Below are 21531 nucleotides of genomic sequence, written 5' to 3'. Positions count from 1 at the left end.
GGATCTATTTATTTTTTTTTTCTAATGTGTGAGATAAAACAAAGTGTTACTGAACTTAACAAGTGGTCCTCATGTCCCCATCACTGGAATGTGGTCTGGCACTCCTACCTCTCCTACAATGCAGGACCAGTGGCCTTGTAATCAGGGTGGGACGTGGGTGCTGGTTCTGCTTTGTACATGATTACATTGTTTGCGGAGGCAGGCGGTGGCGAGACTTGACAGAGACTGGCAAGAAGAGAAGCTTCATTGATTGGTTGTCAAAACCGGAACCATCAGGGAGGAGGAATACTGCAGAACCCTGTATTAAGGAAAGTAATTCTCTTTGTTCTCTTATCCACTAGAAACATTTTTTACATTAGACCCTTTTGTCATTTGGGGGTGGGTGGGCAATATTTAAAGGAGAACTATGAGGTGAGTGAAAATTACTCATCCTCATAGTTAGAGCCGACCTGTGACAATGAATCTGCCACACGTCGGCTCAATAGATCGGGAAGTGAGCGAACCCATACCGTCGCTCACTCACTTCTCGATCATCTACCTGCAGAGTGCCGTGACTGTCAGTCACGGTTCCCTGCAGGGATTCCCCGCTCCGATCCTCCAGTGCTGACTGGAGGAACGGACGGGGAAGGGGCGGGTACAGCTGGCTCTGCCTCTAGATAGGCAGAGCCAGCTGTCACTCACGCAGCTGGGCGGATCTCGACAGTAATGTTGGGATCCGTCCTGGCTGCAGTGGTCTCGGTATACCGCGAGCTGTAGCTTTCAATATACTGAGCTTTGGGTCACGGGAGGACGCTAGTATATATCCCCCCGTGACACTTAAGAGAACTATGAGGGAAAAAAACTTACCCCATAGTTCTCTTTTAATGATTTCATTACTGAGTTAGGCATTAACCATGATAAACTGAGATCAATTTATCAAAATGTCCGATTTTTATTTATTTATTTTTATTTCTTTTCCTACTGTAGAATGAAAGATTAGTCTCCTTGCATATAAGTGAAGAGAAAGAACAGTTTTCTTTTGTAAACAAGCAAATGTCACCTTCCATTTTCCTACTTGAGTCCGAGTGATTTGGGTAACAAGAATTTTTCCTCCTTCGGAAACCTTTATACTTGCCTCAGTGTATTTGGTTGATACGGACAATGCAAACAATTCCTTCTGTGATACATCAGGCACAGCACCAACCCATTTGGTCAGATTGTGTCCTTAGGCTTCCAGGCCATGTTAGGATTTGTAATTCCTCGCCTAGATTTCTCCAGCCTGTTGTTTACTCTTTCCTGGAATTTTTTTAAGTCTCGCAACAGTCAGATATGTTGTTCTCCATCATGTTATTCCTGTAGAAGAATAACACTTTATATTTAGTATCAGTCAATGCAGATACTTTCATCCATGATCATTGTCACGTCGGGTTTAATTTGTCTCTCCCTTTTCGTTGTGAGGTTAATTGGATTAGGCAGCGGCACGCTAGGCCCTGCATTCACCGTCCTCAGGGCGATGGGCGGGAGGAAGCGCCGTTCAATAACACGGCACAATGTATGCAAGCAGCTGGTTAGTGCTGCGTAAACATTTTAAGCTCAGGATGTGTAAAGGGTGATAATCCTGCTGTGTAAATCCGGTAAATCCAGGGACTGCGCTTAGCTCTTTGTTTTACTAGCAGTGGGATTCCAGTACCTCTGACCGGGTTTAAGAAGATGAAGAATTGTTGGTTTATGTAGCTGTGTTCTTGGCAGCACTGGTGAAATTATGTTATGATAGGGGACCTGGGCCCACTGTCTCCTCATATAAAGGCACTTCCCTTACAACGAAACTGGATTGTCATCGAGCACATACTTTAAACTTGACAATTAGACTTGTATTGAGAGAGAGAGAAACAACAAAGCGTCACTATTGTGCTGCATTGCTAAGAAGGAAGTGGAGCTTGTCTATGTAATGAAGATAGACAATATACTGTATGTTGATGGAGGAATTGTAAGTGATTGTGCATAGTTAGAGGGCGTATTGGAATGAGCACCGATACAAAGTTGTATTTGCTTTTTTGCTACTTTAAGGGCCCATTCACACCACATCCAGATCATCTCCAGACCAGACCAGATTGTTTCCAGACCCAAAATTGTTTCAAGATTCACCCCACTGCCTAATTGACAGCTGGCTCTGCCTCTCTAGAGGTAGCTGTTCCTGCCCCTCAAATGAGTGCTGAAGGAACAGAGAGGGGAGGGAGGAATCCCTGCAGGGGGCAGTGACTGACAGTAGGCATTCTCTGCAGGGAAAAGAATGTGAGCTGAGTGATCAGCAGTTTGTGATCATTCGGTTCTCGATCTTTAGACCCAGTGTATGACAGCTGTAGTGTCCCACTCCGGCTCTTAAGTATTGGGAAGAGTATATGTGTGTTGTACAGTAGCCACTGCTCCAAGCTCACTCCTGTGATAGACTACAACTTCAATATAAATTAATAAATTCAATGTTATATTGTAGTGCATCACAGGAGTGAGCTTAGAGCGGTAGTTACTTTACAACACACACAGGGACCACAGTCACCCTCCAAAAGGAAGGACATATAGTGTTAGCACCAATTCAGAGATGATTTGAGGAACTACAGCCGAGGGACACACAAATGATATACATTGTTGTTAATAGTTAAGGTACCTGAATGTATTTTTAAGATTTAATTCCTGAGTTTAGTGTCACTGTAACTATTGCTATCACTGTGTGATGTCATTGGGCAGATGACAGGTTGTGTGTTTGTTTGCCATTACTAGAAGATTTGTTGTTCTCAAACAATTCTGCAGAATATCATTTTTATTCGTATTCCTTTAGCATAACATGTGAATGCATTCACATATCATGCTAAAGGAATATGAATAAAGATGATATTCCGAAGCAGAATGGTGTGCAGACAACATATCTTGTAGATTGTATGTATACTGTGGCGCCATCCACCAATTGTTCCATCACCCGTTGGATTCTGGGGTACAACGGCACAGTGTACGAAAGGGGATATTACAAAGACATATGTTTGCTATTACTGGTGCTGCCGTAGTACAAGGGTAAAAGTAAAAGAGTTCAAATAGATTATGGATTCTGTTTAAAGGGACTCTGGCTGGATAAGATAATAGTCTCATGTTTTTCGAAGGTGGACATAACCCCATCGGCCCATGACATTCATGGGAGTACCTTCCTAATTACCATCCCTCCATGATGTTGCAGCCAGTGTCTAAAATCTGTAACCCCACCAGTCTTTGTGACTTCAGCAGACTAATAAAACTGACAAAAATCTAGTGTGAATGTTCTTGTTTTTGGTGCTCTTGGCATTCACAGGTACCATGCAGCTACAATCTGAAGTCCATCCTGTGATCACATTTGGAAATGACCGAATGTGGCATGGAAATTGCAAAATGCTTTGTAACTGTCAAGTGTGCACATGCTTAGTGACGGAGACGAGCCATGCAGTTGGGGGGGTTTGTAGCTTGCATACCACAAATTTCAAGTTGGGGACCCGGTCTATGGTTAATTCAGCCAAAACCCAACTGAACACTTTTTTTTTGTGTGTGTGTATGCAATAGCTTTAAGGGGATTAGTCAATCGGAGACAAATCCTAAGAACATGTACATACATTTTTATGTGTACTGCATTCGGGAAAACATACTGAAGAATGGAATTATCACTGTGCTGTTACTATCACACCTACCTTTCATGAGGATTATCACATATAAAACTTTCACTCTAGAGGATCATAAATGCTTCTGCATCAGTTTTATTAGTTACTGACATATACCGTAAGAAAGAGCTCTCACTCTAAAGTGCTCATGATCGTTCTCAGCCAATTGGGATCCAGCAGCCCTTTCTAGAACTGCTGAACAAAGTGTTTCCCAGAAGCATGTAACATAACCCTTTGGCTATTAGACATATGCTGCACAGAACACGGGACTGAAACTCCAATTGGGTGGATTGGTCTGCAGTTAAATAAAACTGTATGTAGAGTAATCTCTTTTATACAGTAAGCATACAGAGGAGGGATAGGGGGAAAATCTGGAACACCACTTTTACAGAGAGAAAACAATCCTTTCCACGTAATTCATTTTGGAATGCTTTTAGCACAGTTGGGGGGTCCATTTATAAAGCAGTGGACTTGGCATGGACCTACTGTGGCAAGCAAAGCATGATGCACATGCTCTGTGCTTTGGGACTGTGGCCTTACCACTGCCTTAAAAAAAAAAGCACTAAAAATGTATAAAGCTCAGAGATATACTTCACAAATGTGCATCATGCTCTGCTTGCTTTGGGACTCCAAAGCAGGTGGAGCACTATTAAGATGACTGAATAAAGATTTTTTTTTAAATGCAATTAAAGGAGAGCCCAGTAATGTTGCCTGTTAAAGGTACGTGACCAGACCATACTACTCCTCCATCATGTAGATATCCCACCACGTTCCTGACCAATATTCCCCCTTCTTTATAATGGGTGCTGCAGTAACCTGCAGATGGCGCCGTATGGATTCAAGCAAAAAGAAATGCCACCAGCATCTCCTCCAAGGGCACAAATTCCTACAGACACACTCCAAAATCATGTGAAAAGCCTTCCAAGAAGAGTGGAGGTTGTTATAGCCACAAATGAGGGGGGGAAAGCCATGGTTTTGGAACGGGATGTCCAACAAGCTTATATAGGTGCGATGGTCAGGTGTCCACAATGTTTTGGCAATATTACCACCTTAAAATCTTGTGGAAAGCCTTCCTAGAGTAGCAGAGACTGGTACAGCCTCAAAGAAGAGACCGACTTTATATTCATGGCCATAGTTTTGGAATGGGATCTTCAGCAAGCTCATACAAGTATGATGGTCAGGTGTCCATTAAAAGAGAACTATGGCCCAACTTTTTTTGCCATAGTTCTCTTCAGGGTCACAGGAGGACATGTACTGTCCTCCTGTGACCCAAAACTCAGCATATAGCGGGCTATTGCCCGCTATATACTGATAGCACAGAGCCGTGCTGTGGCCAGCAAGCATCCCGACAATATTGTCTGTATCCACTCCACTGCTTGATTGACAGCTGGCTCTGCCTCTCTAGAGCCAGAACCAGCAATGCCCACCTCCCCCTGTCCGTCCAGTTAGCACTGGAAGATCAGGGAGGGGGGAAATCGCGCGGGGAGTGATGACTGACAGTCACCGCTCTCTGCAGGGAGAAGATCGGGAACTGAGCGATCAGCGGTATGCGATTGCTCAGCTCTTGATCAATAGAGCCGACACAAGACAGCTGCAGGGTCGCACGTCGGCTCTAACTATGGGGATGAATGTATTTTGCTCTCCCCATAATTCTCCTTTTAAACTTTTGTCAATACAGAGTATATAAAACATTCACACATTTGAAAAAAGTAAAGTTTCCCTTTTTAAAAAAACTAAAGTATAAAATCAATGGGAACAATGAAAAGACATGGAGGGGAATTTATCAAAACTGGTGCAGACAGAATCTGGAGCAGCTGTGCATGGCAACCAATCAGCTTCTCTCTTTCATTTTCAAACCTTAACTGAACAAACTGAAGTGAGAAGTTTGTTGTCATGGGCAACTGCTCCAGATTCTGTCTGCTCCGGTTTTGATAAATTCCCCCCATAGTGTTTTATTGATGCTTTAGGGTTTCCTGAAATTCGCACGAGGAACAAAAATGACTCTTGGCTAATATTTGCTAAACGGAACCTGATGTAGCCAATCGCAGAGCTAGATTGGGCAAGGAAAGGGGAAATTTTGAAGTGTATATGTGATGACTGGATGTGTTGACACCGTTGATGGTATCTTCCCTTTGGAACCCCCCAGCCAGTAATTACACACACCGAGGCGGTAATCACAGACACAAATAAACTTTGTGAGAACAATACTGTTTCCTGTATCGGCAGCAAGTGACCAACCTCGCTGGGAAATTAGGAACTACTAAAAATGATATATAATGCAAATAAATCTGAACCCGGGTGCCCGGCATTGCTAAAGAGATTGTCATTCACCAGCAAGTCATCATATTTCTGTAGATGATGACTCTTCTTTTCTCACAGACCTGGGAATAAGCAGATCTGATTCAGCTTGGCCTAGATCCAGCACTCTTACACCTAGTGGGAAACTTCAATTCACTCTCTGTAAGGTCACATTCTCAAGTGTTGTTATAACATTTATTTGAAAGGAAGTTTTGATGCAACTTTTTACGTGTTTTTACTTGCTTGCTGTTCCGTATATTTATGATTATTTTAATTTACAAATTGTAAATGTTCCTTCTAAGAGCCCTTTCACATGGGTGATGTCCATATCAAACAACTGATGTACAGATTGCTGGCTGAATCAGAGGAGAACAGAACCGTGTCCATTCTTCTTGTGATGAAGATAAAAACGAAGCTTAACGGACCCATGGAAGGTCTATAGGCAGGGGGATGTAAAGTGACGTACGTCCATTTATATCCTTTTACCTCCAATTTATCGCGTTTAGGTCTGAAAAAATCTCAAAAGGAAGAAAACCTTTTCCGTTTTCCTTTTCGGACTTGGAGCTAATCTGTACCTAGCTACTTGCGCAATGCACCAAATACAGAGGGTCTGGGCTCGGCGCAGTGCGTAAGTCGCGGTACATATGTACACAGGGGGATTTGCGTACATTCCCTATACAGGCATATCAGTAGCCAACCTGTCATTGGTTTCTACAGGCTGGCTGCACATATCTGTGTGGCATACGCCAGGAAATGTGCTGTACAGCCCTCTTATGGGAGTGTATTTAAAGTCCCTAAAGTGTATTTAAACCTAAGAACAAATACAAGTTTTTACTTTCTGCACTTTTTAGTAAATCTTCCTATATGGGTGAATGATACCAGATTTATTGAAGGTCACATCTTTTGCCTAGAGTAAGGGACCCTGCGTGGCCCCGAAACGTCGGCTCTTTTTGATTGCCGTGACACCATTGTCCAATAAAAAGGACTTATTCATTTTTAAACTCTTTGAGTGCTGGTGACCTATTTCTTCAATTGTTCGTTTTGCACGGTGCCATCCGTGGAGTTACTACAAGCACCATCTTCGTGTATTGGCCGGGACTGCTGAAAGGTGTGCGGAGAGCACCCTCACCTTACTGCAACTGATACCAGATTTAAACTTCATGTAAAATGTAACAAAAGTGTACAGCAACAAATCAAAAACACACATATGAGAATGGATTCTAGAGTAACATTAAATCCAAGACTAAACTTTATGGCTTTCCCCCACCTGCTGCTCCTGAACCTAAACCAGTTCAAATGCAGATCGTATCTTTTCCTTTGCGGGACATACGGGTCTGTGTTTCTGGGTTCTGAGTGCAGGCAATGACTGGCTGTTCAGATTGAGGTAATCAGTGGGTGACCCTATAATGCACATACACTATATGGCTAAAATATGGGGACACCTGACCCTCACACCCACATGAGCTTGTTGGACATTCCATTCCGATGGCTATTAACACGGAGTTCCTCCCTTCTTTATGGCTATAACAGCCACCACTCTTCTAGGATGACCTTCCACATATTTTGTAGTGCTTCTGGCTCCTGCCCATTCAGCCAAAATAACTTTTGTAAGGTCAGGTACTGATGTTTGAATGAGAAGACTTGGCTCACAGTTGGCATTCTAGTTCATCCCAAAGGTGTTCAGTAGGGTTGAGGTTAGCGCTCTGTGCAGGCTACTCAAGTTCCTCCACATCAGATTAGTCAAACCGTGTCTTTATGGAGCTGACTTTGTACACAGTGGAAGTCATGCTGGAACAGAAAATGACCTTCACCAAACTGTTACCACAAGGTTGGAAAAGGACAATTGTTTACAATGTCTTTGTATGCTGTAGTATTCACAGTACCCTCACAAGATCTCCTCATTTGGAGGGTTGTCCAACATACTTTTGCCATTTAGTGTAAATCTCCCAACCCCCACAACTCCTACATTGAACCACCATCCCATAGATACCTGGAGTAGCTCCAAATGATTAAAAGGTATAACAGTTGAGTTGGGATTGAATTAGCTGAGGGAACAGTAGTTGAGTGCAGTGTTGTCCATTATAGGTTGATTTACATTCATGTAAAAAGACATGGTGGTTTATTGAGTTTACTTTTTTGGTTTACATTCATATCTGAGGCTAGACCCATGTTTATCTCACACTTTTTCAAATTCACTTACTTTGTTTTAATCTCCAGCCCAGAGATGGAAATGTTTTTTTTTTCACATGCTTACCTGTCTATTGATATCTTGTTGCTTACAGTGCTCAATAGCTGAAGCTTAGATTTACTTACACAACTAAATGAGTCATGGGTGTACTTCGACTCTGAGGGGAAACGCCGCTGCTGAGCTGTGTCAGTGACAGCTAGCACCCTTACATGCCATAGCGACCCAGACGGCCCACGCGGCCTCAGAGGGATGCCCTTACCGGGCCCCCCTGTGCCCGGGCCCCATAGCGGCCGCCTGGGTTGCTATGGCGATTGTTACGCCACTGGGTGTACTTGTACCCCCAATCAACTGCCAAGTTGTTGTAGTGGAAGACTGTTATGAAACAGCGGATAGAACAAACCGTGTCTGACCATAGCTTATAATGGCATACAAAATCTTCAGTCTTATTAATATCACATGATTAACTTCACCTCAATTTCTGTTTTAATTGAAATTTTTTTTTTTTTTATATATTCTAACTTGCAAAGTTTTCTTCCCAACAGACCCATCAAGATGCAGTCCCATTTTTTTTATTTTTCTATATATAGTATGGGCCTGTAATAACCCGATAATATACCGTGTCATTGCAGGTTATGACTTTGCAGCTGTGTTGGAGTGGTTCGCGGAGAGGGTGGACCGCATTATTCTGCTTTTCGATGCCCACAAACTGGACATTTCCGATGAGTTCTCAGAAGTCATCAAAGCTCTGAAGAACCATGAAGACAAAATGCGCGTGGTCCTCAATAAGGCTGACCAGATAGAGACCCAGCAGCTGATGAGGGTCTATGGTGCCCTCATGTGGTCCCTAGGGAAAATTGTCAACACCCCCGAGGTGGTCAGAGTCTACATTGGATCATTCTGGTCCCACCCGCTTCTCATCCCCGACAACCGCAAGCTGTTTGAAGCTGAGGAACAAGACCTCTTCAGAGATATTCAGAGCCTTCCACGAAATGCAGCCCTGAGGAAACTCAATGACTTGATCAAAAGAGCACGGCTGGCAAAAGTAAGTTACAGTGCTAAAATACCTTGCTAATGCTTTAACACCTAGATGCCTGGAATCTGAACATCAGTGTGACTCGGCATAATTCTCTATGAAAGAAAATATTAATCTACCTTCTATTTCAGAACTAGTAGAGCATAGCTGTGCACGCTACTAGTTGTAAGTCTGCGCTGTTACTGACAGCCACTGGTCAACGCTCATGACTACAAACGTATCAATACCGATACTAGTATTGGTATCAGTGCCAATACCGAGTATTTGGGCAAGTACTCGTAATCGCCCAAATGCTCTGATATCTTCCCACGATACTGGAACCTCCGGCCAGAGGGAGATTTCCCCTGACCAGCAGTGCTGCGACGGAACATGGAGCTGGCTTCCCGGGCAATCAGGAGGTAATGACTCACCGCCTAGCTTCCCGATTTGTCTGGTCGATGCTGATTGGCCGGGAAGCCGGCTTCCCAGCCAATCAGCATGGAGCCGGCCAAACAGAATGGAGCCGGCTTCCTGGCGAATCAGGAAGCCCGGAGGCCGGTAATGACCCGCCGCACGGGTTCGTGATTGGCCAGGAAGCCTGCTCTATGCTAGCAGAAGTGCCTGTATCGTTACTCGGTATTGGCGAGTACCGAAATATAAATATCAGTACTCGTACTGAATACCGAAAAACCGCTATCTGTGCATCCCTACTCATGACCATGGAGATCATGTGATGTTTAATAACAAACAAGCAAACAAACCTGTTGGCTTCAGTTGTTACTTTGTCTCACAGAGAGTCACAATGACAGCTGATGCTGGCAGGCTGAAGCTGTCAAAGGACAATTGAATGTTAATAAATAGGTAACTCTTGATTAAAAACTGTTATGGTTAAAATAATAATGCATGTCTAGTGTATCAAAAGAAAGCTTTAGATGTATTTTTTTTAAATTTCAAAATATTTGAGGTACGCAAACTAGTCATAGAATTTTCTAGTTAACATGCTAACTGACGCTGCAAAATTTTGTTCTGGGCATCTAGACTTCAGTGACTTCAGGTCATGAAGGGGTTAAAGGTTATTTCACCCAATTATTCCTACATCGTTTTGTTTTTCTGTCAAATCCTTCCGTTCCGAAAAAACTATGTTTTGCTGCTCATATGACGTCTCCCTTTGTAAATTGTTAAACGTTTACATTTGTACATTTTAAATATTTCTAATTTAGAGACACGAGAATGTTTGGAATTGTCATATTTTGACTTATTACTACAATATTACAATATTTACAATGAGGAATAATTGCAAATTTTAAAACACATTCGCTCTTTTATTAGATCCAGCATCAAGCAGCTTTACACATATGAACTCTTCTTCCTGTGCTTTTGAGAACTGTCATCACAGACCCAGGTCAGAGGAAACTTTACTTAGGCCCCGTTCACACCAGGGCGGTTCAGCCGACATGAACAATCCCATACATTTTTATGTGCCGCACCGATCAGTGCGGTTTCCATACTGCTTTCAATGGAACCACGCTATTCAGCATGGTTTTGGGCATTTTTAATTGCGTTTCAACACTGAAACGCAATTAAAAACACCCAAAACCGCCATTTTAAAATCTGAGCGGTAACTGGACACAGATAAAGCTTTCTATGCTGCACTGCACTCATGTAATCACTGGAGGAAAAGGTCACAAACTGCTAAAAGCAGGCATGCCTGCATCAGTCTAGTTAAGTCCTTTTATGCCCTCATGACATGTGATTCAAAACAGCCAACTATGGAAGCAGCATTCACATCTAGAGGGATCCCTGACTTGTTCTGATCCTCAGCCTGAGGCCTGTTACTTTGTACATTGCAGACTGAATATTATCGTTCACTGCAGAGTGCCTGAAATAAACAAAGCAGACTTTACTCAAAGAGAATAGAATTAGGACTAAACAATAAAGGTGTTTTTTTTTAAGTGCCAGTATATATTTAGGAACTTGGCCTGCTTTCCTAGTGTATTAGAAGTTTACATCCGGATGATCTTAACATTCTTTTCCTGCCAGAATAAGAGATTCAGTAATAAAATACTAAATCATGGCTCCTGTTTGGAAGACGATCAGGATAAAGCTCTGGATCTCAGTCTGAGTTTTGTTGCTTTGTATAGTGCAGACTACATATCATTGTTCACTGCAGACTGCCTGAAAATAAACAAAGCGGTGTTTACTCTGATATTTGCCTGCAATGCTAATTCTGGTTGCACAGAGGAAAAACAAGAGTTAAGAGGTTATATTTACAAAGCTGCTTTTTGCATCTAGATTTTTATTATATCTCAAAGTGAAATATTATGAACTGGAGAGATTTTTCCATCACTTTCTCTACTGACGGGAAGTAAGGGAAAATCTCTCCAATGGGTGCGCAAACCTCAATAAAAATCCGGCATATGGTCTATCCGTTCCCCACCCTGTCCTAAACTAACAAAAAGTCTTGGTTTTGTGCCATCGTAGGTCCACGCATATATTATCAGCTCCCTGAAGAAGGAGATGCCGACGGTATTTGGCAAGGACAACAAGAAGAAAGAGCTGATCGGCACTCTGGGCGAGATCTACGGTCGCATTGAGAAAGAACATCAGATCTCTCCGGGAGACTTTCCAAACCTGAAGAAGATGCAGGTACTGTGGACGTACTGATGAGTATACGAACCCTTCCATAGCCTGTTTCATGAATACAACGCCGCTCCTTGTATGTGCCCCAATGACGGCTTAATCCATTTTGGAAATGGAATAAATCCCAAATGCAAAAATGGAAGCCGCTCTGATGTGTTTGAAACCAGCAAAAAGGCAAAGATGTACACGAGCAGGGCAATACAGGGGGTCCCGAGACCGGGTGACACCCCGCTGTGTCGTCATCGCGCGTGCGCAGCCATCTGATTGATGCCTGCCGGTAGCCATCTTAGTGATCGACGCCGGCAGAGAGAGGAGGGGCCGTTAACCCGGCGGGATGAGGTATGCCTCCGAGTCCCCTCCTCTCTCCTGACACTGTCGGGACTTTCAGTCATTTTGGTGTCACCAGGGTGCGGGCCGCATCCCCTTTGTGACGCCACTGTGGCAATAAACAAACCGTACACAAAAAGAGGTTCCCAGCTCACTTTCAAGCTAGCCAGCAAAAAAACAACCCCCAGAAACTAATCTGTTTTAACTACTCGGGTTAAAAACCATTCACATTTTTGGGGCTGGCTTTCCAGCTGCGATGATGCTGCACCAAAGCGTTCATCGTATCTTCTCATCTTCTCATTGCAATTATCAATAAGCATTTAGGTTAAAGCAAACTTGAAGTCATACTGAACTTCCACTGGTATCGCATAGCCTTCAGGTGCCTGCTTGTCTGCTCCACTGTGCTATTCAGCTTCCTGGACCCCGGGCACTTAAAGAAAACCCAATCACTAAACTCTTTTTACTGTGGTTGAGCTGAAGTCTGGTCTGGTGAAGTTACCCCTGCACTGCTTGTTAACAGCTGTCTTTGTCTAAAGAGATTGTAATCGGGAGAAATACTCTCAGTATCAGTCCCCCAAAGCCGCTTCTCTTCACTGCCAGAGCAGTCACAGCTCTCCAGCATCATCATGTACAATGCAATGGTCCTGCATTGTATATGAAGACTCTGCCCACATTCCCGAAGCATCAGAGAGAGCAGAAGAGCAACAGCTGTCGGGGGAGCAAATAATAAGGTAAGTGATGCACTTTATTCATCATTGAATCCCACTGCAAGGGTCATTTTGTGTCCAAGCCAGACTTCAGCTCTAATGTACAGTTAGTTTTCAATCACGGGTGCATGAGGCCATATAATGTACATTTCGGGTGTATTTCTGTGCCCGGGATACACGGCTATGGAGAAAGTGAGTCACCAGCACAACATCATCTGCATCATGAAAATGCTTTTACTGACTTTAGGCAATCATGGTTTCAAAGAAAGAAACAGCGTTTTAAGACCACGCAGGGTCCCTTCATCAGGCATCAGGGTCCATTGATCAGACAATGTCTCTATTGCCTGATGAAGGGACTCTATGCAATCTCGAAACATTGCTTCTTTATGTGATTGTTTGACATCAATAAAAACATTTCCATGATGAAGAAGACGGTGTGCTGGTATTTTTACTTGGTATGCATGCGGTGCCAACTCTGGCTACTACAGCACCCAGCAAGGAGGTTACAAGGGACATATCCATCAGGTGTGGAATATCCTTACGTATGCGATACACAGCTGCCACATACAGCAACCACATACAGTCACCCATATTAATGGATGGCTGTAGGGGGCGATATGCAGGTTTATGCCTCTACTTATATGCAGGTTTATGCCCCTACTTGTATGCAATTTTATGCCCCTACTTGTATGCAGGTTTATGCCCCTACTTGTATGCAGGTTTATGCCCCTACTTGCATGCAGGTTTATACCCCTACTTGTATGCAGGTTTATACCCCTACTTGTATGCAGGTTTATGCCCCTACTTGTATGCAGGTTTATGCCCCTACTTGTATGCAGGTTTATGCCCCTACTTGTATGCAGGTTTATGCCCCTACTTGTATATTGCCAGGCATGCAGCAGCTGCATGCGGGAGTAAAACTGTGCCCGCAATTTATGTTCTACAGCCTCATGAGCCCAGGTGCATGAGGCCTAGTTCTAATCAGGGACTTTGGAGGTGAGATTAGAGCAGGGGCGGGCAACTCCAGCCCTCCAGCTGTGCTTTAACTACAAATCCTAACATGCCTCTGCCTTTAGGAGTTATGTTTGCAACTGTCAGTCTTGCAATGCCTCATGGGACTTGTAGTTCCACAACAGCTGGAAGACCGGAGTTGCCCTCCGGTAGGTTAGAGCTAAAGAAGTGCTGGGTGATTTCGCTTCTCAGCAATAACCAAAAACTGAAATCTATGAATCCGTTATGAAATAGCCATGCTAGGTGGAGTGACCCTTTAAAATACATAGTTCAGACATCGAACTCTTCTACAAAATTCCTATTGCAGTTTTCACAAAGAATTAACAAGGGATAAATATAAGTCAACGTTCATGTTTACTGTGTTTTATTTAGGAAAGTTTTCAGCTCTTCCAAGGCAACACTGTCATTTATTAGATTAATAAAAGCCTGGCAAGGAGCGGTGATAAGTTCCAGATCCCGCTGGTGTAAACTTGGCTCTGTCCTAAGGGAAGAAGATCCAGGCAGAGACAACTGGTTGTTTTTAGACGTAGACGGCTTTGGAACAAGTAACAGGATATCTGTGATTTATATATAATTGTATTGTATGTGTACAGACCTCTTTTACATATGTTAGTAATGTTGATCCTCCTAGACATGTCTGCCCAGATGTTGGTCTGTTCTGCGGCATGTAAGCCTCATGCTGGAATATAATGTATAGCAGTGGTTTCCAAACTGCTTACCTTCATCTGGCCCTTGGGGTGCTATTCTTCCCACTGACACAAACCCTGGGGCAAAATTCCCCCCACCAACAATATTGATGGGGCATAATTCCTCCCTTTGACACCGACGATGGCCACAATTCCTCCCACTCTGACCATTAATGGGGCACAATTTCTCCCAGAAAGAGGCAATGTTCCTACCCCTTATACAAACAATATGTCTCTATTCCTTCCATGTACAAGATGTTCAAATGTGAAAGCAACATCAGCGACAAACTATTTAAAATTAACTCCATTACAAAAACTAGAGGCCACCACCTAAAATTGGTGGAAAAAAATTCCAGCACAAGGGGCGAAGGGGGTTCTTCACAGTTAGAGGGGTTAGGGTCTGGAACTCACTGCCACAGGCATTGATTTCAGCTAAGAGTGTGGAATTGTTCAAGAAACTTTTGGACGATTTCTTAAGGGACCGTAATATACAGGGGTACGGGTACTCCTAAGAATGAGATCCTATGGGTTGGACTTGATGGACTAATGTCTTTATTCAACCTCAAATACTATGTAACTATTATACCAACAATAGGGCAGTATTGGTCCTCCCAATGACCACATGAGCTAGGTAATTATTTTACTGACTACCAAGCACAGGGCATTTTCTACACCCAGTGACTACACTCCGGCTCTGGACAACAGAACAACTCCCTGCAGATGAGGAGAGGGGGAAGTATTCTGTAGTTTAGCAAGATGAAACCTGGCAGGGCTGACAACACTGCTTGGAATTTCACTGTAGCAACGCTGTCGGCTCACTACAGGAAATTAGGAGCTCATTGTATTTCTCTGTACTTGTAGCATTTTTAGGTTGACAGAATGGGGAATTGTGTATGCATAGATTCACTGAATATAGTGTGTTTTTCCCCAGAAATGCACTTTAAAGGAGAATTATGGGGAAAGTTAAATGCACTCGCCCCCAAGATTAGAGCCAACAAGTGACACTTAAGCTGTCACCCATCGGCTCTATAGCTCGAGAACTGAGCGATCACATACTGCCGATCACTCAGTTCCCGATCTTCTCCCTGCAGTGAATGGTGACTGTCAGTCACAGCTCCTCGTATGGAATCCCTCCTCCCCTCTCCATTCCTCCAGCACTGACTAGACGGATGGACGGGGAGGGGATGGGCACAGCTGGCTCTGCCTCTAGAGAGGCAGAGTCAGCTGTCAATCAGGCAGTGGGTGGATCTCGGCAATATTGTCAGGATCCGTCCTGGCTGCAACGCAATAGCCTGCTATATGCTGAGTTTTGAGTCACAGGAGGACATTAGTATATGTCCTCCTGTGACCCTAAAGAGAACTCTGGCAAAAAAAGGTTGGGCCACAGTTCTGTTTTAAAGCGCCACTGAACTTTCAATTTAAATCAGCTAAATACATTCCAGGTGCATTTAAAGCGGCCTCCCTTTCATTTTGCATTCATTATATCAACATTTTTTGCTTTTGCTTACAAGTTAGGACTTTCTGGTTGAGTGAGGCACTGGCGATTGTAGAGAGATGTATCCTGGGAAGGCTACATCACCAGTGCCTTCCTGGGAAATCTCATGTGCAAACTGCAAAATCTCACGAGATCTCAGAGGAGAAGGGCATGTCTTCCCACTGAGATGATGTGGACTGTCACATGGTCTAGGAGGAAGAGCCAAAGGTGCAGGAAGTCTAGGGAGATGGATTCATCTGCCCTTAGTGAAAATGGCCACCATGGGAAAGGAAAGAAAAATAAGGAATGCAAAGAATAAAACATTGGCAAGCATCGATAAGTATGTGTAGATTGCCAATAGTACATATTTCTAAAGTTGTCTTTGTTGCCATTTTTAGGATAAGGGTGAAGTTTTTCCTCTTTAAGCAAAAGAAGTTTCCACATTAAAGTTCACTTGTGATGGGCTAACTTCACCATCCAAGAATAATTTATTTGTATTTTTCTACTTAGGACCTTCTACAATCCCAAGACTTTACAAAGTTCCAACCCCTGAAGAACAAGCTTCTGGAAACTGTGGACGAGATGCTGGCTCACGACATCGCCCACTTGATGGTCCTGGTTAGACAGGAAGAAACCCAGAAACCAGTTCAGATGGTTAAAGGTGGCGCGTTTGAGGGCACCTTGAACGGCCCCTTTGGGCACGGCTACGGCGAGGGGGCAGGAGAAGGCATTGACGACGCCGACTGGGTGGTGTCCAGAGACAAGCCCATGTACGACGAAATCTTCTACACGCTGTCTCCTGTCAACGGCAAGGTCACCGGGGCCAACGCCAAGAGGGAGATGGTGAAGTCCAAACTGCCCAACACAGTCCTGGGCAAGATCTGGAAACTGGCCGACATAGACAAGGACGGCCTGCTGGACGACGACGAGTTTGCCTTAGCCAACCACCTCATCAAGGTTAAACTAGAAGGCCACGAGCTTCCCAACGATCTCCCCTGCCATCTCATCCCACCATCCAAAAGAAAAATGATCGAGTAATTGTGGCCGGATAAAGACGGAGCAGAACCAACAAGTTCTTACGTGTAATGTGAAGTGAGCCTACTGTGAGCATTTTGGTTGATGGTTCTCTATCTATATCAAGATCCTAAAAAAAAAAAGAGGACACGGAGCTTTTATTAACAGAATAACCTAAAGCTAATGGAGTTTTTTTTTTTTTTTTTGGCTGACAACTACTAAAACAAAAAATTTACGAAGAAGGGAAAAAAGAAAAAGACCTCGAAAAAACATGCTGTACTTCCCAATCTGTGTTGCGCTGTACTGTGCTTACAGTTCCCTTTTGCTTTGCTATCCAAATACCTAATCGGTGTGTTACCAATTCATTGTTTAATGTTGCTCTGTGTATGTAGCCGTCTTGTCATCCGTGATAGCGACTTCTCTCTGTACCTAGATCCTAATGATGTTTTAGCACATTCAGTGTTCACGTATGAGGGATGTTAAGTGATATTGAGGTTTAGTGAGGCTGGATGCTGGATAGATGCAGGTCTCAGAAGGCCGAATCCGGCCAAAATCGGATAGAATGGGGAAGGGTTACAACCTCTGTTTGTAATAAAAACCCATCAGTGGGGAGAGTTCCCTTCACTTCCTGTCCTGGAGATTTGACATAGTGTAAGGCTTCTTTACCTCTGATCTTCCACCTCTTCCACGGCTCTGCCAATACCCTCAAAGCATAAAAACATGTATGAGAGCTGTTATACCGGCCAAAGGATTTGTATTTTTTCCATCAAGTCCTGAGCTTTACACAGCAGCCTTGCTTGGCAGGGCAAGAGACCCAGTCTTCCTTTGCTGCAGTTCCACTTTCGCTTACAGGTCTCTTTCCTGCCCCCCAGCCTTTGACTGGATAGTGGAAGGAGCAGCAGTACACTGATGAGCTCCTCTCTCTGTCACTCTCTCCTATTAGCATGACTCCTTGCACTGCAGCACACTTAACTGGCTCCTTGCGCTGCTTTTTCCTCCCCCAGTTTGAGCTCTGCTGTACAGGGACTGCAAGAGGTTGATTCCAGGTCAAATGCTGGTTCTTATATGTATTTACAAAACACATTTGATGGCTTATTAATGAAGACAGAGCTGCATTCATTTTTGCTTTTATGTGCCTGAAGTTCAGCTTTAAAAATTAAAGTCACCAGGACACATTTCCCCTTATGGTGACACCATGGCACACAGTAAGGGGCAGTCTCTCCAATGGGGACACAGGCAGGAAACACCATAGTAGAAAGCTCTGTGTGATTCCATTGAACTTCCTTCAGGGGAACAGGACGTGAAACAAACTCTCCATAATGGGGACTCCGCCAAGAAACATAACAGAGGTTGTAACTTTTCCCAAAACTGAAAATCAGTGGCCAGAGTTGGGGTCTTTAAAAAAAGTATTTACATAATTTAGTGCCACATACAGCTCCAATTCAATACACACACACACACACCTACAACAGTAACACTTTCTGGGGGCCCAGGTCTGCCAGGAACATATGAAAGAATAGAGCTCCTCTGCATGGCCACTCACCCTCCTTGTAACGGAGTCTGGAAGGAAAAGCTCAGCTACCTTCATTGAACCTCATTGAGCTTCATATTGTACTGTCAGCACAATGTGGATGTAGACACAGAATTGTGCAGGGAGTCGGGCCATACTCTGAATATTAGGAGGGGAGCAGTTGAAAGAGTGCCATGCTTTTTCTGACACTGAGGGCTGCAAGCGAGATTGCGAGAGAGGTGGAAATGTAAGTGCGTTGTGAGACGAATCTGAATATTAAAGAATAAGCAGTCACATCTGAAAGCTCTGGTTGTCCTTAAAGGAGAACTATGGGGTTAAGGCTTTTCCCCATAGTTCTCCTTAGGGTAACGGGAGGACACAAACTAGCGTCCTCCCGTCACCCTAGGCTCAGTATACCGCAAGCTACAGCTCGCGGTATACTGAGACGCCGCAGCTGAAGCCGATCCCGACAATTGAGCCGGGATCCACCCAGCTGCGTGACTGACAGCTGGCTCTGCCTATCTAGAGGCAGAGCCAGCTGTACCCTCCCCCGTCCGTTCCGCCAGTCAGCGTGAGCGGGGAGGGGGGAATCCAGCCACTCCCCTGTGACAGGATCGAGAGGTGAGCGAACGCTGTTATGTGTTCTCTCACCTCCCGATCTACTGAGCCGACCTGTGACAGTCTCATTGTCACAGGTCGGCTAGAACTATGAGGTGAGTGAAAAGCACTTGCCTCATAGTTCTCCTTTAAACTGACTCAGCGTAGACTTTTTTCCAGCTGTGATAAGACAATGCAAAGAAGAGTAACATTGTATGACTCATCAGTTAAGTGTGGTTAGGATAATAAAAATCTAATTTCTGATTGGCTGCTCGGGGCAGGGGTTCCTATGCATCCCTCCGTCAACCACATATAGGCTGTTTAGTAACTCTCCTTCTATAAACCACATTAAGGAATTTCAGGGGTCCCCTATATACTCCTGTGTCACTCCTGACATTATACTGACACTTTTATTGTTATGCCCCGGCCTTTCCTTCAGGTTCTATCATTTCAGCTACTACAAAAGTCTTAGATGCAGTCAGGTCTTCTGCAGACACATGCACCTGAATTAAAGCTGAAACATTAGATATCAATGTATTTTCAGTTTGTGTATTTCTATGAGGGATGCACTAATACTGTTTTTTTCGGTATCGAGAAGTGAATACAGATACCGGAAGTTCCATTAAAGAAGTCGGGCGGCGTGTAATGACTCGCTGCCCGGCTTCCCAATTAGCCGGAAAGCCGTCTCCATGCTCCCTCATCACCAGGGGACAAGGAAGCATGGTGCCAGCATTCTGGCCAATCAGGAAGCCGGGCGTCGGGCAATGACTCTCCACCTGGCTTCCTGATTGGCCAGCTTTCCGACCAATTAGGAAGCCAAGCACGAGTCATTACACACTGCCCGGCTTCCTGATTGGCCGGGAAGCTGGCTTCATTCTCCCTCATCACCAGAGCATGGAGTCGGCTTCCCGGCCAATCAGGAAGCCGGGCAGTGTGTAATGACTCGCCGCCCGGTTTCCTGATACTGGAAGTTCCTGTATCGGGATAGACATCGAGAGCATTTGGACGGGTAGTCACCCAAATACTTGGTATCGGCACCGCTACCGACACTAGTATCGGTGCATTTCTATGGAGTGCAGCTGTAAGACCTGTGCATGGCAGTGGCACGTTCGCTTTGTAGGAGCCAGCAGGGCAGTGAAACTCTCATCACCTTGTATGTGTCACTCCCTCGCCGGCTGGATGAGCGAGGCTTTGCTCTCTTGTTCTGGCAACGTACAATCTACAGTGTTTTTTCATCAGTGAGGGGTCGACACCTCGCTCAGGGAGCAACACTCAACGTTGGCGAGTTCTTGTCAGTTACAGGATCCCTACTGTGTCATGAGCCGTACCGTAATCATTACAAACTATGAAAGCCCATTCAGGATAAGAAAAGACTGCAAAACCTTGTGAAAATCAAATAGTATTTTTATCTGCTATAATATGTAACTTATTTTATAAATCTATCCTTCAAAGATTTGCTTGGTGTGTTTTACTGTAATTCCATAATTTATGTAGCTTGTCTGTTCTGATCCCCCTACTAATTTCTTTGTGTCTGTATTGGTTGGATCGTGATGAATGGATACTTATTTCCTATGCTCCTGAGCACCGTCCAGTGGACGAAATGGGGCATTACAGTACACATGTTCGACCCCAAAAGAAAATGTATCTGAGAACGTTTGTTTGTCCATCTATTTGCACAGAACAAATGTTCAGAAAGGGTCATATGGTGAATGGCTCTGCAAATTGGTTATAAATAGTCCCTTTAGTGTTGCTCAGAACCATTGAATAAACTCTGGATGGAAGTTACCTATCCATGTTTGTATCCTTCTACACCTGACTTCTGCTGGTGGTGTCCCTATAGATCTATGTTTGTCCCAAGCATGTTTAAATTCATTTACTGTTTGACCGACTCCCTACCTCGGCTGGGAAACTGTTTCAAGAATCGACTACTATTTCTGTAAAAACCAACAAATACTTTCTACTTTTGTGAACTTTCCTCCTGCTAGTTTGGGGTCATCTCCCCCATGTTCTTAATCTTCGCTTTGTGTTGAACGTGCGGACATCCCGAACCTTAAACATGAACCTTCTTACTTTATTTTTTTATGAATTCATGCTTTATATTTCTCAGACACGTGCTAGACAAAACTGCTCCCCCTCAAAATATCTCCAGCCTTTACAGTGGTGCCCACAGGCCATCCGGGGATTTCCCCCTGACATTGACCTGAGACGTTATTCCTGAGTACAATGAAGTAGGATAAGTTGGAAGCCATTGCTGCAATTGTTCCAACCACCTGCCACCAGTGACAGCACATGTAGGAAGCAATGCCGGGAGTACCCAGCACATGGTGCTCTGTAGACTACAATCTGGACATTTCAGGTATAGAGTCTGTGAAGGTTCTCATTCATCCAGGTCATGGTATAGCTATAAAAAATAA

At 44.1% G+C, this 21531-nt stretch overlaps 1 protein-coding gene across 1 annotated transcript in view; it reads left to right on the top strand.

Annotated features, from left to right (window-relative positions):
- The window catches only part of EHD3 (EH domain containing 3), a 53125-nt gene extending 35864 nt beyond the window's left edge, over positions 1-17261 (top strand). Inside the window, exons 4-6 of the mRNA XM_018568417.1 lie at positions 8769-9181; positions 11633-11797; positions 16507-17261. Coding sequence (XP_018423919.1) covers positions 8769-9181; positions 11633-11797; positions 16507-17034 — 1106 coding nt within the window. The 3' untranslated portion in view covers positions 17035-17261. The remainder of the gene's footprint in view (positions 1-8768; positions 9182-11632; positions 11798-16506) is intronic.
- Positions 17262-21531: the final 4270 nt, after the last annotated feature.

Source organism: Nanorana parkeri, unplaced genomic scaffold (genome assembly GCF_000935625.1).
Source record: "Nanorana parkeri isolate BGI_ZX_2015 unplaced genomic scaffold, ASM93562v1 scaffold31, whole genome shotgun sequence".
NCBI classification, from domain to species: domain Eukaryota; kingdom Metazoa; phylum Chordata; class Amphibia; order Anura; family Dicroglossidae; genus Nanorana; species Nanorana parkeri.
This window is presented reverse-complemented; position numbering and strand designations above follow the sequence as displayed.